Below are 16465 nucleotides of genomic sequence, written 5' to 3'. Positions count from 1 at the left end.
AGACACACCGAGAGTGGGAAATGTTTCGTTTATATCGCATGCTTTATATTCGCAGCTATTTATTTAATGCTGGTCCTTAGTGTTTGGTCTATAACGTCTAGGTACATTTACGAACTACGCCATACGCTTACCATAATATACTGTCACGTCCTATGCGTCTTAATGACTTTCGAAACGCATTGCAACTAAATCTTTTTTTCTGTACGGTATAACTGTTTACGAAAGCTATAACTAATTCCCTCTCTCAATTTACCCTTCACTGTGAGGTAGGTTTGAGTCAATGTTTGTCAAGTTGTCCTGCAGGGTTTTTTTGTACTAAGTCTAAGTAAGAAATACTGAATTTTTGTTTTGTGGTTTACTTTGTGCTGGTCTCTCCTTAAAACACGTCAACTTGCCCGACGAGCTCCAGTGTAGTTCCTGTATCTTGAAGGGTGGAAAAACAATTCTAGAACGGTGCTCCTACCCAACTGTCCCAACGCTGCTTGGCAGGAGGAGTTCTCTTTGGTTAACGAACGACAGTGGCACCACATTACTGTTTGATGGGCGACTTTTCGAGACGCGATCCTCCCGACGTCGTATATGAGATTTGTGTGCGTCACACCATACCACCGAACTCTATGTTTCCGGGCCTGATCTAGGCCGCGGTTTTACATCCCATTCGTTTGTGTGACGAGTGGATTTTCCGATTTGGACTCTTGGTAGGACGAAACCATGGTGGCCGTTGTTCTCGTGCTGCAGGATGACATTTTTTGCTCCTGTCGGATTTCCCGGATACCGAACCTGAGTCAGAAGGGTAAAGGTAAAGCGTACCAGTTTCAGTAGCATATCATACACTAACGTGCCCGAAGCACCCAGTCCGATTAAAAAACATATTATATACTGGAGAGGTCAGTTAGCGAGGGGGAGGGGAGATTGTTTGGGGTTTTGGTTTTGAACACCCCCACACCCGGAAGCTGATTAATCAAACATTAGAAATAGACATTGTTTGCAGGTAGGCACCCAGAAACGAGAGAGAGAGAGAGCGAGTTATGTTACACGACATCACCATGGTTGTAAGATTCCAAGCGGAAGAAGGGTTATCGCCACGATCACCACCCAAGAAATCACCCACCGGGTCAGTAAGAACAATTCGATACCAAACAACGCAGTTACCGGTTTACCTCATCACGGATCTCCTGCCTCAGATCTTGGAGCCCGGGGAAGTGAGACACAGCACTATATCACAAGAGAGCATCAAGAGCACGAACATACTACCCGTGTCACGTAGTACTGTCCGCTTTCCTGAAGATCACGCAGACCAAACACACAGACAGATACACACACAGACACAAGGAAAGACGTACATGGAACCGCAACGGTACAATTAGCCAGGGAGGGAAAGAGATAAAACAAAGAGAGAGAGAGAGAAGATAATGGTCAGATCAAACTTAAGATTGAGAACAAGTCAGCCAGCAGCCAACTTCCGGCAAGACGACACACAAGCTCAACCAACCGTTCGTAATGTACCGAAAGCAACATTGATCCTCGAATGCACATCTTGAGCGTTTTCAGCCGACAACCACTTTGCAAAGGGGTTCCAGTTGCATCAAACCCGTTACTTACTTTTTATAGATTAATCGTTTAATTTTCTGCTTCAGCACAAACAGGGCGAAGATGAGAAAACCTTGGATGCAGTTGCACACGTCCGAAACGTAAAAGATCCAGGCATTGTTGTCGACGGCCCAGGAGATGATTTCCAGCGACCAGGTAACGCCCATCACGATGAACAGTCGCAGGTAGAGTCCGAATCTAAAAGGAAACGAGCGAAACAAAACTTAGTTTGGTGAGTGTGGATGAAACTTTGTGCGTGCCATGGGTATGAATTGATGAATGACTTGGCTAAATTCTATGCCGTTGGCATGTTGGTGATGATATTACACGTCATAAATACCACTATGAATTATAACTGATATATTATACGCACAATAAACAACCTTGGAAGTACCTTGTTGGTCTATTAAAGCTGAGAGCACTTCGTAGACATTCCTATTCTCTAACTAGTTTCTACGTTTGAAACAACCACCATAACTAAAAGCTTTCAGCAGTATATTGGAAAAATTATAATGCTCTGCGAACTCATTTTTGAATCTACTCCAGTATCTCTTGATTTAGATCTACATAGAATACAGCATTCTGACTTTGCAGATCTTAGTTACTACCTTTAATTAATTTATTCAAATAGCCGTATCCTTCTTCTTCCTTAGCACCTTTACAACCTCGAAAGTTCTCGGCCAGCCATTGCTGGCTTTCTGTGACTTCATTTTACCCCTAGCAAGGAAGTCGTGAAGACCGGCGCCGTTATCGCCTCGTCCATCGGATCGTCCCAAAGAAGCTATAGCCGTATTAGTAGTAATTTAACCGATATATGGATCAAAACCTTCATATATAGGGCCATATTGCTCAATCGCAGAACTGCTGCCCTAAGTTCTTTTCTAGTTATTATCACTTATCCTATTTAAGAAATTATAGACTAACATCAGCCTCCAATGAGGATACTTCACAAATCACGATCATATTAATGGAACTTAAATTACACTTTACTTGAATTGAACCTATATATGGGTAGTTCTTATAGTTTAGTCATATTGGTGCCAATGACAAACACGAAAGGACTGGTATCAAATCCCAAACTGACCGCTCCCTAGAATGCGCAAATAACTGTCAGGAAATGTTGTTCGACAAGAACGTACGATCTTCCTCACACAATTCTACATCATTGCTCAGTGTTCTTACTTCTACACATGTACATGTTATCTATTCTTTTATTCCAATAAATTCTAATTGAATGGCCTGATTCACTTTATGCTACTTAATACAAATATATACAATTTCTATAATCATATATGCAAACATTCATGGCACTTTCTTATTCTTCCACTAAACTGATGTTGTTCCACTAAACGGATGTGATGACTGATAGTGATGATACACTATCTGTTACTCGAATATTTTGGATCAACGATGAGATAATAAGATATTGTTTTATTCTTGATAGTTGGCCTAATCGTACTATTCGACATTTGCTTGAATGGCGCGTGGATTCTTGATATGGAAGATCAAATCAAATAAGAAAAATCATATAAGTTAGATAAATCATATAGAATGACGGTTGAGGAATCGTTAGTTGAATACGAAACAGACGATGTGTTACTGGGTTTCGAATCATATAAAGGAACTTTTGACTCACTCGGTGGATTGTTTCGACTGAATAATGGAATATTACAGTCTCGTTGTGTAATGTTGCACTCAGGGTAAATTTGCAATGCGTCTTTCAAATTTTGCAATTAGATGTGGATTAAGGAGATGGTCATTAATACAACATTTCCCACAAAAAATTTTCTTAAAGATGATTCAAATGTGCATTACAGGGTTAATTGATGGTGATGAGAACTAACAATTTGTTACCAATCACATTTTGCAATTTTAGAATTTGATAGGAAAGCACCAAACGTTCGGAAGATATTCCACAGCTAATTTCATAGTTCCTCAACTGAGTTGCAAATTTCCCCTTACCGATTGCAACATTATATTGCATGATTGCAACTTTCCACTACGAGATTGCAATATTCCCTTATCCAGTTGATAAATTCTGAACCACTCAGCCTCTCAAAAATTCCATGATATAAAACCTGTACTTTTACTTTTGCGTTTTCTTGAGCTCTACCATTGCCGGCTTTCTTAACCTAATTTAGCATTAGTTGGATAGTCAGTCCTGGACTCTTAAGACTGTTGATCTAGCCCATAAGATTTAATTGCTCGTATTTGATCGTATAAGCAACAGCTTCGATACTACTCAACCTCTTTTATGATTAAGACTACAAAGCTCTAATTTTCATGGCAATGGAATCGTCATTCCATAGTGTACATTCTTTAAACATCACAGTGATTATTCTATACTACGATAATATAAACGAATTAAAAAAAAAACATCTTAAACATGTTCTCGGTTCTGGTAATCCAAATCAATAATCTACCAATATATGCACTGTATAAAGTAATATCATTATCATTCTTGTTACCTATCACGATCATTGTCCAGCTTGGTATGCCGTTTTGAATCTCCTCGTCGCACCACCGACGTTTCGCACTGTATTTTGTAGATACGCAGGGCAGTTATTACGAAGAACACCACATTCATGAACACCAAAATCAGCAGCGGCATGTACAGGTATAGGAACTCGATCAGTTTGTTTTCTAAAATGAAAGCAAAAAGCAGTTTAACGATCATTCAGTTCAAATGTGTATCGCCTGATGGTCGACCACTTACCAACAAATAGACACCTGGTCGTGCCGAACTGGGGTCGCAGATAGTGCGGCAAGAAATCGGTATAATCCGCCGTAATGGCCGTCGCTACCAGCAGGATCGGACAGCCCCACGCGTACAGTGAGTAGAACAGAAACTTCTTCGTTTCCGAGCTGCGAACTCCCGTGACGCCTCTGCGGGGCACGAACCAAAAAAGAAAGGACGACCACAGATTAATAAGCTCGGCAGAAGTGGATTGCCGGCCGGAACCTACTTGAACGTCCAGTAGATATCGAACGACATCACGTTCAGCCAGAAGAAGCTGACCATGAACGAGAAGTAAACGATGTAGCCCGAGATCACGCACGACGAGCTCGACCCGGGGAAGACGCGCAGCTGCACCATCGACAGCACCGTGTAGCCGACGCTCAGGCCCAGCACGTAGCACATCAGCGACTTGCCGTGCATGTTCCGCAGGTCCGGTATGCAGGCGTACACGAAGAAAGTGAGCAGCAGAAATGGGACGGACAGCAGCATGCCTGTAACGATCGACAAACGATTAGTATTGGGGGGGGTGTCTTAATCAGCAATGCCCAATTGTAAGCGGAGCACTCAATTAGTAGCAGCACTAAAATCTTCGTCCAAAAATAAAGGGAGCATATAGACGATTGATATCAATATTAAGATTCCCTGCTTCCAAGTTCGGGGAAAAGGTCATCATCGTGTAGAGCATTAGCAAGCTTAGCATGACTACATTGCCCACTAATGTAAACAGTTGATAAGCTACCCCATGTGGATATCGCCGTTGGCGTGAAAACGCAGCTACTGCCGAAACCATCTGTGATTCGGAGAAGTAACATAAAAGGACCTCCCTTTTATGGGCGGTATAAATTCACCACGGGGATTCGCCGAAGCCTACCCCCCACACACGATCGGGTGAAGATATGATTTTACTAATTAAACATCGAACGATCTCCTACCGATTGCCATGGTTCTCATTATGAGGAATATGACGCAAGGAAGTTATGATTAGGTTTCCAAAAACCGCAATTTTAGCACTAATTGTTCTGAGGGTGGATAATGCCGGGTTGACGTTACTAATGATGCCGTTACGTTGTTTATGAGTGATTTACTAGTTTTCTCTATATAAGCGATATCTTATGCCAGGACAGTATTAATACAAACTTTGGATATCTCTTCTTGCCATTTTTGGCTTAATAAACTTAATTTTTATCGGACCTGGATAGTCTAGTCCTGGAGTTCTCCAAAAATTAAAGCTAAAATCAATCTTTTCAAAACACCTTCTTGATGCTATCCTGCATTAGAGCACTGCAAAGACCTTCCAGCTGATATGCCCAAACAGTCAGTCAATAGGTTAAATGTGTCGGACCACTCGTGCAAGACCCCTGTTTGATACGGTGCCTTTTTATCAGCGATCCCAACCGAAACCAATCTGCCTTCTGCTTGTGGCCTTTACGATCGCCCCAACTCGAGGCGAGCAAATACGATGTAATGTAATACGAGTTCCATCACCCCACAACACCTATACCCTTATCACCCCTTCGCGGACTGGGCGCCACAACTGTTAATGAATAACTGCTGCTGGTGCCTATCCGCTCCCATCGGGAGCACCCATCGGTACCATATGGTCACGATAGGCGCCGAGTATTGGCAGAGGAGTTGTATTTGAATTTGGACGTGCCGCTAGTTTACACCGCGCCCTAGCCTTACCCTGTGACATCAGTTCGTGCATGCAGTAGGCAGTCGGGAAACTCTTCCAGTGGCACGTTTGGCACTCCCTCGCCAAAAGGACCTTGAGGAATAAAAAATATCACCAAAAAGACCAAAACAGCACCGGGATGGGGGATAGCCTCCCCGAATGAAGGCAAATAAATGGCCGCTTCCGCTTATCAAAAGGGTAAATGGTTTTACGCAGTTTCTGCTTCTACTGTCTCCACTTCACAACGCTTTCCAATAGAGCCGATTATTAGCACAGTGGAACAAGATCCGTCCTTGGGAAGCATGTCGTTATTAATATTTTTTCAAACTGTTCAACCATTTCATAGAATTCTATTTAAAAACGTCCGAGCTGGATGGTAAATGGTGTGGAGCATATGAATGTAATCTATCATGCAGCGAAAGCAAATAGTAGTACCGAGTTAATAAAATGTAGCCTTTTTGGATGGCAAACTTGCTATATTAAAAATGTCGCATTGAATAGCAATTTCAATTAAGGTTCACATAATTTTTTAAAATTACAGGAAGTCAGAAAGAAGACAATTGGCGCAATTTATGAATATGCAAAACTGAATTTTCGAATAGTCGCAAGCGGTTATCATCAAGAGAAAAGATATTAATAACATCGAAGAAAATGAGCAAATGTATTCGAATAAATTAATTAAACATTTTTTTACCTCAAAAACTTATAACTTAACAGAAAAAAAAACTAGAAAAATGAGTTCAAAGAGATAAAAGTATTTAAGAGCAAAAAACATAACAGTTAATAATATTAAAAAGATACAAAAACAAGGAAAACTTAAATCATGACTAAATAGAGAAAAAAGGCCAATGAAATAGCAGCATGAATAAATTTTACATATTGTTTTCTTTTTTTTTCGTTAGGAACGGCCTGATCGAATTTCCTAATTTAACTCATCAAAACCACCGTTTAAAGTATTTTATAAATTTTGAAGTTTTAATAATTTATTTATAATATAAAAAAATCATTATCGAAAAATATATCACATATTATTCAAAATGTTTTACTCTAACCTCTACTAGAAATTATTATTCTAATTCCATGTATATAAACATATTTTTTCTATCCTCAGGTTAGACCAATTCTTTCGAGCGTACTCTTGACCAGTATACACTCCGTCCCCTAACACCGTTTCCAAAAGTAAAGCTATTCGACGTTATCAAAATAAATAAGGCCCCTCTGCCAACAGCATAACCACTTAGCACGTGCCAATTCAAATTAGTTGTACGTCACGCTACGGACTACGGGGCGACCATGATCGGCACATTCTTGCTACGTCGGGGAAACCCATGCATGCCAGGTTAGAAACCCAACTCATCCAGACAACGTGGTAGCCACTGGTTCCGTTCAGAACACACCTTGCTACAGAATGCTCCAGACATTCTGCTTCCCACGGCTTTTACTATAGCGGTCATAGCGGTACGGCACAGGTCGTTCAATGTCACAACCCATCGCCATAATCGGTCGCGACTAGCCTATTACCGTCGTCTAGCTATCTGGGAGTGCAACAGATGGCACCGCCAGATCGGCAAAGATTATCACCAGGTTCCGGGCATTCCATTAGGGATAGCAATACGGCTAGAGAAACACTGGTGCCGATTTACGGACAAATTAACCACATTCGACAAACATCAAACACGCAGCTAATGTTTGTGGTATGAGATGCTGTACGCGAGTGAGGTACATGAAGTTGTCCTATGCGACCAAACCTTCCCACTGGCACTGTGTCAATATTATGCATGTCGTTAGGAGTCATAAACCGTCTCGACTTGACAATAAGCGCAAAATTGTACCCAATACCGACTAATTAGCCGAATTACGCACCGTCGCCCTCGCTCGGGAGGGTCTCACGAATTACTTACCGACCGGATAGAGATTGTACTTGAACTCTTCGTTCGATGTGAAGCAAACGAGCCCGGACGCAAAGCTCATATTTTGCCTCGGTGCTAGGCAGTACTGGTTCCGGGTAATGAGCAGTTCGTCCGCGATGATCAGGCTACCGTTCTGGAAATTGGGGAGAGAGAGATACAGATCATCGCTTAATACCCCGGAAAATAGGTTTCAAAATGGGTGTCAGATCACCCAGCAACACCCAGAATTAGATCTCAGAATCTCAGAATAGTTAGCTGACTGCTGACATGTAGGAAAGCCTTGAATCACAAACAATCTCAAACTGTTTAGGTTTGGTGAGCACATCATCCGAATTTACGTCACGCAGCTCCCAAGCCTTACTCATCTCGAGTGGTGATCTTCACACTTGACACGCATGTACAAAGATCAACGGAGGCTGGGATCAGTTCCTCCTATGCGTTGTTAATTCTGCTTCTTTTCCGTTTCTTTCTAATCTATCACGAAGACGAATGAGCGCACGTGGGCAGGTAGACAAAACGAATGCAGAAAGAAACAACTCGAAGATTTCGACGATTGATCGTTTCATCCGTTGATGATGATCGTTTGACATCTACGGGTGTGCGATGTTTACACGATGATGCTTACAAATGGAAAATCCAAACCATTTCCCTTGGTGCGATACTCTCTTTTGCCCGCTATCAAGTGTTTCGTCACTATGCAAACTACTTCAACAATCATCCCCACTTATATGCATCGCCTCGGTGATGTGCTAATCGCCGGTGCAAATAGTATCAGCCAAAGGCAACTGAACGCTGGAATTGCATGCTACAGCACCAATAATCTATTACCACTTCAACACCAGCTCAATCACCTTCCGGCCTTCGGCAAGGTGGCACTGATTGTGCGAATTATTACGACAAGAAACCCATAAAGAACCTGTCAATCATGCGCTTCGGCAGGGGATGTCCCAACATTCCTCTTCGTCTCTTTCGGCCGATCGGTACACGGGTGTAATTATTACTCTGTATCCTCCCATCATTCCTATCGTTCTTTGCCTTATTTGCAGCAGCAATGTCCACCATTAGAATGGCCTTCACCACATCGCCTGGTTCACTCCTCCACTTAATCCTACCAAACTTTGCTAATGTTTGTTTACAACCGCACACGCAGCTAATCAAAAGGTGTGAACCGTAGTTTGGAACCACGCTCCGAAAAACTAATCCGTAACCACCGTGTAGAGAATTTACTGGATGTGATATCGTGATTGTCTTGCGATAGATGTAACACGTCTGGTTTCTTTGCGAGTGTGAATTCAATTGTCCTTTATTCTTATGCATTAATTAGAGTTCATTACAAATTCATCATGATTCATTTCTACCCTATAAACATTTTCGTAATTCGAACATTCCGGCCACCAAGAATGAAATTCTTTAGAGTAATTAATAAACAAACGTGTTCGAATTATTATTCAGGTGAGGTAGTAGGTAACAATGCTAGTCGTGCTGTCGGTCGCACGATGTACTTGTCAGGTGCCGTTCGTAAAGTGACGACACGGATGACGTCGTCCTTGCCGGGATGGAGTTTAACAATGCGCCCCTTTGGCCACTCGGTGGGATGAGCATTATCTTCTCGTATAAGGACTAACTGATTTTCTTTAAGCTCAACTACTGACCTGCTACCGAACGACGATCGTGCTTGTAATTGTTGTGTATATTCCCTTTGCCATCGTTGCCAAATAGATCGTACATAGCGTTGCACTAACTGATACTCGTTTAAACGATTAGACGCAATGTTAGTGTAATCAATATCGGGAACAGATTGCATGTTACCTCCGATGAGGAAATGGCCTGGTGTGAGCACTTCAAGATCACACGGATCTTCTGACATTGGAACTAAGGGTCGCGAGTTTAAACAGGATTCGATCTGTGTTAACAATGTAAGCATATTTTCGTAGGTTATACTTGTTGTCCCTATGGTTCGCAGTAAATGATGTTTCGCTGATTTGACCGCTGCTTCCCAGAGCCCGCCGAAGTGGGGAGCTCGCGGTGGTATGAAACGCCATATCATGCCGTTCTCCGCACACCAATTGAAGATGGATTTACGATCTTCCTCATTCTGCTTCAGCATTTTGTAGATACGATGTAGTTCATTTGCTGCTCCTTTAAACGTTGTAGCGTTATCTGAGTGCAGCTCCTTCACCATTCCTCTGCGTGCTACGAAGCGACGAAGTGCTGATAGAAATGCGGTTGTTGTCAAATCGCTCACCAATTCAATATGTACAGCTCTGGTTGAGAAACAGACGAAAATTGCAATATACGCCTTGCTTGGACCGCGATTCCGAACATTTGATTTGATTAATAATGGCCCACAGTAGTCAACGCCGCAAACGGAGAATGCTCTGGTTGGGGTCACTCTTGACTCCGGTAGATCTGCAACACTTTGTTGGACTAATGTTGGTTTGGCCTTGAAGCATTGAAGACAGCGATGGTAGATTGATTTCACTAGACTTCTTCCTCCTATCACCCAAAATCGTTGTCGGAGCGTTGCTAGCAAAAGTTGCGGTCCGGCATGTAATAACCGGAGGTGATATGCTGTTGCTAAGAGAACTGCCATAGGATGGGCGGCAGTTAACACGATGGGATGTTTAACCGAATGCGATGCTGTCATGTTGCCCAGCCGGCCACCAACCCGAAGCACTCCTGTTTCGTCCAAATATGGTCTCAGCCACTTCAGTCTTGATGCTCGGGATACCTGTCTTCCTGTTGTTAAGGCGTGGATTTCGTCGTCGAACGTATCTTGTTGGGCGAGTTTACATAGGGCGATTTCGGCTTGATGAAGATCTTCAGTTGTGATGGTTGCTTGGACGATATCTGTATCAGCTACATCTCGTTTGTTTTCGGCACGACACCCCTTTGGATGTTGTGAAGAATATGCCTTGGTTCTCAGGCACCGCACGTATTTGAATATGTATGCTACCACACGGCGAAGTTTGTGGTAACTTGAATACCTAGCGAAGAGTGTGTTGGAGAAGGCTCGTGCGATAGAGGTGCAAGTGATGGGTTGAGCAGCCTTCCGCTCTTCATCTGCTAATTCACCTTCATCGTTAGACGGAATAAACGTTGGCCAATTGCTTTCATTTTGTGCCAACCAATGTGGCCCGTTCCACCACCGGTGTCGATTGATCAGATCCTCAGCCTTTACACCACGTGAGATATCGTCTGCAGGATTATCCCTTCCAGGGACGTGCTTCCAGCTCATACCGTCGGTGTCCCGTTGAATCTGTGCAACACGATTAGCCACGAACGGTTTCCAGCGACTCGGCAGTGATTGCAACCAGTATAGTACCGTGGTGGAATCAGTCCAGAAATACACCTTGATGTTGAATCTCGTTGCGTTGATGATCTTCTTGTAGAGTTGTGTGGCTAACCTTGCGGCACAAAGTTCCAATCTTGCTATTGAATGCGTATTTGTCAACGATACGACTTTAGATTTTGCCGTTATTAGTTGTACTGAAACATACTCCTTCGTTTCTGCACGAATGTACCCGCACGTTCCATAAGCTGACTGTGATGCGTCTGCAAACATGTGTAGTTGAACGCTACGTGCTTGCACCAGTGAGACGAATCGAGGTACTCGGACCTCTCGCAATCGGAATATTCCTTGATGGTATTGATTCCACTCCTCCTGAAGCTGTGGTGGCAGCGTGCTATCCCAATCTAACGCCGTTCCGTTCCTCTTCAGAGTCCATAGACGTTGCATAAACATTTTTGAAATGATTATGGTGGGCCCCAGTAGCCCGAGTGGATCGAAGATCTTCGCGATGAATGATAATGCTTGGCGCTTGGTTAACGACATTGGTGGAGGTGGTAAATCTACTTGAAACCGAAATGCGTCGTTTCTTGGCTCCCAAACCAAGCCTAATGTTGAGACGGAGTGATCTTCTAGCTCGTGAACGGATTGTATTGCTACATTTTCTGCAGGAATGTCTTCTAATGCCTCTGGACAGTTTGATACCCATTTTCTAAGCACCATTCCTGCTGAATTCAGCATTGCAGTTATTTGAGTTACTTTTTTTACCACATCTGCGATATTGCTTGCTCCAGATAGAAGATCATCGACATAGAAATCGTGCAGAACAGGATCGACCGCATCAGGAAAGCTCTGCTGATGATCACGTGCAATTTGTTGAAGTGTTCTGGTGGCTAAAAAGGGTGCTGATGCTGTACCATACGTTACTGTAGCCAGTTCATAAGTAGAGATTGGGTCTGTGGTGGATTTTCTGTATCGTATGCGTAGCAAACTTCGATCTTCGGGGTGATGTATTATTTGGCGATACATTTTTTCGATATCAGCGGCTATAGCTATGGCATGTGTACGGAATCTCAGGATGATGGAAAACAGATCTTCTTGGACAATCGGGCCTACTAGTAATGTGTCATTGAGGGAGTAGCCGGACGAGGTCTTGCATGATGCATCAAACACTACCCTAACCTTGGTAGTGGTACTGGAATCTTTGACGACCGCGTGGTGCGGTATGTAACAATGTTCGATTGTATCATCTACAGGCTCGGCAAGCTTCTTCATGTGACCGAGGTTTTCGTATGCTTCCATGAATGCACTGTAAGCTTTCGCCATTTCAGGATTGGATCTCAATCGACGTTCTACGCTCAGCAAGCGCCGATCCGCAATTTCTCGTGAAGCACCCAGGGTTGCACCGTTAGTAAAATTTCGGGGGAGTCTGACCACGTACCTGCCCGAAGGTTCTCGATTTACTGTTGATGTGTAGTATTCCTCACAGTAATTTTCCTGTACTGAGAATGCTGGTCCGTCATCAACAGTTTCTAGCTCCCAAAAACGTTGTATCATGGCTTCGAGTGGTTCTGATACGATGGCGGCACTCAATAACGCAGTCCTATTGGATGGTGTTTTCTTGTGCGTTGCATTTCCGGCAACCACCCAGCCAAACGGTGTTTCCATAAGCCATGGTTTGCCTGGACCAAGTGTTCGTTTGCGGCCTGTATGCAGTTCCCAGAAGGCCTCCCCACCAATTACCACATCGATCTGGCTTGGAGTGTGGTAATTTGGATCAGCCAGTGTAACGTCAGGAATCTGCCATGAAGAAACATCAATTGGAGCCGAAGGAATGTCTGATGTGGGTGCCCTTAAAATAAAGAATTCCATTTTAGTGCTGAATTCTTGATTTTGAGATTCAATAGTAGCCACGATAGAGTTTTTAACTTGCTGTACTGCTTGCCCAATGCCAGTGATGACGATGTTGACCCTTTTCTGCGGCGTTTGCAGACGTTTAGCCAATGACTCCGTGATGAAGTTTGAAGTAGATCCGGAGTCTAGCAGCGCTCGTGCTTTGATTTGCTGGCCATGGTCGTCTACAATGGTGATTATGGCGGTTTCTAGTAATACCATGTCGCCTTCCTGGACCTCATCTGATTGTGCTGACATGCTGATTTTTGCCGGAAAATTCGGTTGACCGAAAGGTGTGGTTGTTGGTGCTGGTGATGTAATATGCAGCAGTGTATGGTGACGCGCGTTGCAAAACCGACACGAATATTTTGAATTGCACTCAGGAACCTGATGATCCATTGACAGGCAGTTGAAACACAACCGCAGCTTTGCCACAATGTCCCGACGATCCTTCACCGACTTTCTATCGAATGCTGGGCACGTGCGCAGTGGGTGTCGGTCCGAGCAACCCAATGAACACGATGTTGGTTTCACTGCGACTGTCTTCTCACGCCCTGTGGTCACAGCATAGGATTGCGAACGACGATGTGATGGGGATGATGTAGTTCCTTTGACCACGGCACTCGACTTGTGTTTCACCCCGGCCACCGTGATCGCAACCAGCTCCTTGCTCCTTTCCAGGTTGAGTGTTGATCGTAGAATGCGAACTCTGGCCTGTAAAAAACTGATTAGTTCCGAATACTTATCTTGAGGCGACGTTGACGAGTGTCGTTCCCAAGCCAATAGTGATTCGGAGTCCAGTTTTAAGAACAGGATGTTTATCAGCGGCACGTCCCAAGAATCCACGGGTTGATCCAGTTTCCGAAGTCCATTCACGTTTCTCGTGAATTCGTCCACGAGTGAGGCCAGGTCATCCACGTTGGTTCCGTCCACCGATGGAAGGAAATGTAGTCTCCGGTAGTACTCGCGACACAACATGCGTTTGTTGTCGTATCGTTTCAGAAGCATCTTCCACGTTACGGCATAGTTGTCAGCCGTCAACGATGTGTGCTCGAACGGCCGAGCAGCATCACCTTTCAAGGTACCGAGCAAGTACTGCAGCTTCATGATCGGTGGGATTTCGGGCGAAGAATCGATCATAGCAACAAATCGATCTCTGAAAGTCAACCACTTTGTATCATCACCGTCGAAAGTCGGTAGCTCGACTTTGGGAAGACGAATGTTCACTGTGCTTGAGCTGTTTAGAGCTGCGGTGCTCGAAAGCAGCAATGAATTGTTCACTGTATGGTTCTCCATTGGTTTATGTTTGAGGAAGAAACCACGCAACTTTCTATAACGTTCGTCCATATCACACCTATCGTTGATGCACGCTTCAATAGTATCTTCTTTGTCATCTAGTTCCTCTAGTTTCCCGATCGCGTTTATGAAACTATTATGATGTGAGTCCAACTGTTCTAGGCATGTGGACAACTCATCGACTTGATTTTCATCGTACCTCGACATAAAATCCTCTAATCGCGCAATATATGCTTCGGATTGCCTTTTCTTCAACAGCACATTTTTAATTTTTTTATCCATAGTGAAATATGAAATATTTCGCACTCGATACGCACTGAAAGCTTTGTTGTATGCAAAATTGTACGCAAGTCCAAGTACGCGATTCACTTAGCACGGTTGCAGTAGTAACAACACCTTTACTTTACAAGATGGTGGTGAGATGACGCTATGAAATAGGCGCGCGATGGTGATGAGGTTGTCGACCGAAGCTTGGATAAAGCGACGCTTCCACTAACACAATTATCGAAATATAAAGCGGATGAGAAGGACGATTGTTCACGGAAGTCTGGGTTGACGGAACGCGGTTCACTTTCACACGCGAGCACGGATGACACAAAAACACACTAGTAATCGGCTGGCAGGAAGGTCCGTGATAATGATTGTTCACAATATTGTTCTATCACTGAGCACAGCACTAACGATGTACGAAAGTTACACTCACACGCATATACATACATGCACACTCCGTGGGAATGTTTCGATCTCTTGATGCAGAGTGACCACACACGGATGTTGAAACGAACAGACGCGATGATTCGAAAGGAATTCACGATGGATGGGTATCGTGAATTTTACAGTAGAGTAGGATACTCAATGTTCGTGCCCTTGATAGCGGGGCGATGATTGTACTACACCGTAAGCCTAGTACAACCGGAACTGGCTTGCACAAAACTGGATGAGAATTGGTAACACGTAGTGCCCTAATTCACTATTGTACAAGGATACAAGTCACGACACACGATCCGGTTCGAAGGACCAAAATGTAGAGAATTTACTGGATGTGATATCGTGATTGTCTTGCGATAGATGTAACACGTCTGGTTTCTTTGCGAGTGTGAATTCAATTGTCCTTTATTCTTATGCATTAATTAGAGTTCATTACAAATTCATCATGATTCATTTCTACCCTATAAACATTTTCGTAATTCGAACACACCGGTCAACAAAACTTAAGCCCGAAAAAAGCCATCCATCATTCCGTTTGACGGAGATGGGAAACAATAAAGCTCCGAATCCGTCGGGCATGTAAAGAATTGGTTTTATAATTATCATTCATTCATTAATCCATCTTATCACTGCAGATAGGAATGGGGTGCTTATTTCCAACCCGTTGCTGTCAATCAGACGCTAGAATTGAAGATGTTTCGACTGGTAGACATTCATCCACACATGTGAAGTTTTGCATCTAAATTAATCGAATGAAGGTTATACGTCAGTCTCGGATGACACGAAGACTAAACGTTCTTCCTATATCTCATAAAATAGCGTAGGATAAAAATAGACGGACGTTCGTCTTGACCTTGATCTTTGCCGTGTTTTAAACGGTTATGAAGGTGGTATGAGGAATCAAGGCGTTGAGCTTAAGAATAGGTCTAAAGCGTCTGTGATGTTTATCAGCTGCAGGACCCAGTAAGCCACCTAGCTATATGTCTTCAGGTCTGCGTACAGAGTCAAGCAATTAAAAGCTACCTCAACGGATTTTGGGTTGAGATCAACGGATGGGTTTCATCAAACACATGGCGAACTCAGATACTTTATGCGTAGGTCTACTATATCAAACGCTATCGGAAGCCTTTTATACATCCAAATCTTTAGTATAAGCAACATTATACTATCAGGACAAACAGGATCATTTTCTAGGTTTTGAATATGCTGAGGCTTAACTACATTTCAAACAGACTCAAGAAGGTAGTTTATCAGCCTTAGACTTTTTTCAAGCTCACAAAAAAGAATACCATCAGATGATCTTGTACTGCATCTGAATATTGTTAGTTGAGCTCTAGTGCCCACTTGGAACTCTTTGTGCTGATAGG

General features: G+C 43.3%; 1 protein-coding gene across 4 annotated transcripts in view; it reads right to left on the bottom strand.

Annotated features, from left to right (window-relative positions):
• Positions 1–23: 23 nt before the first annotated feature.
• The window catches only part of LOC118511296 (G-protein coupled receptor Mth2-like), a 45451-nt gene continuing 29009 nt past the window's right edge, over positions 24–16465 (bottom strand). For 2 of the 4 annotated variants that reach the window (XM_036054204.1, XM_036054203.1), the window contains exons 3-8: positions 7904–8045; positions 4557–4821; positions 4307–4476; positions 4059–4233; positions 1603–1788; positions 24–780 (exon numbers count right to left, since the gene is read on the bottom strand). In XM_036054204.1, the coding sequence (XP_035910097.1) occupies positions 648–780; positions 1603–1788; positions 4059–4233; positions 4307–4476; positions 4557–4821; positions 7904–8045 (1071 nt within the window). In that variant the 3' untranslated portion in view covers positions 24–647. Of the gene's footprint in view, positions 781–1152; positions 1282–1602; positions 1789–4058; positions 4234–4306; positions 4477–4556; positions 4822–7903; positions 8046–16465 lie in introns of all 4 variants that reach the window. The other 2 variants (XR_004906135.1, XR_004906136.1) reach the window with 2 other exon arrangements.

This window comes from Anopheles stephensi, chromosome 3 (genome assembly GCF_013141755.1).
Source record: "Anopheles stephensi strain Indian chromosome 3, UCI_ANSTEP_V1.0, whole genome shotgun sequence".
Classification (NCBI taxonomy): Eukaryota; Metazoa; Arthropoda; class Insecta; order Diptera; family Culicidae; genus Anopheles; species Anopheles stephensi.
The sequence above is the reverse complement of the archived record's forward strand: the minus strand, read 5'-3'. Positions and strand labels throughout refer to the sequence as shown.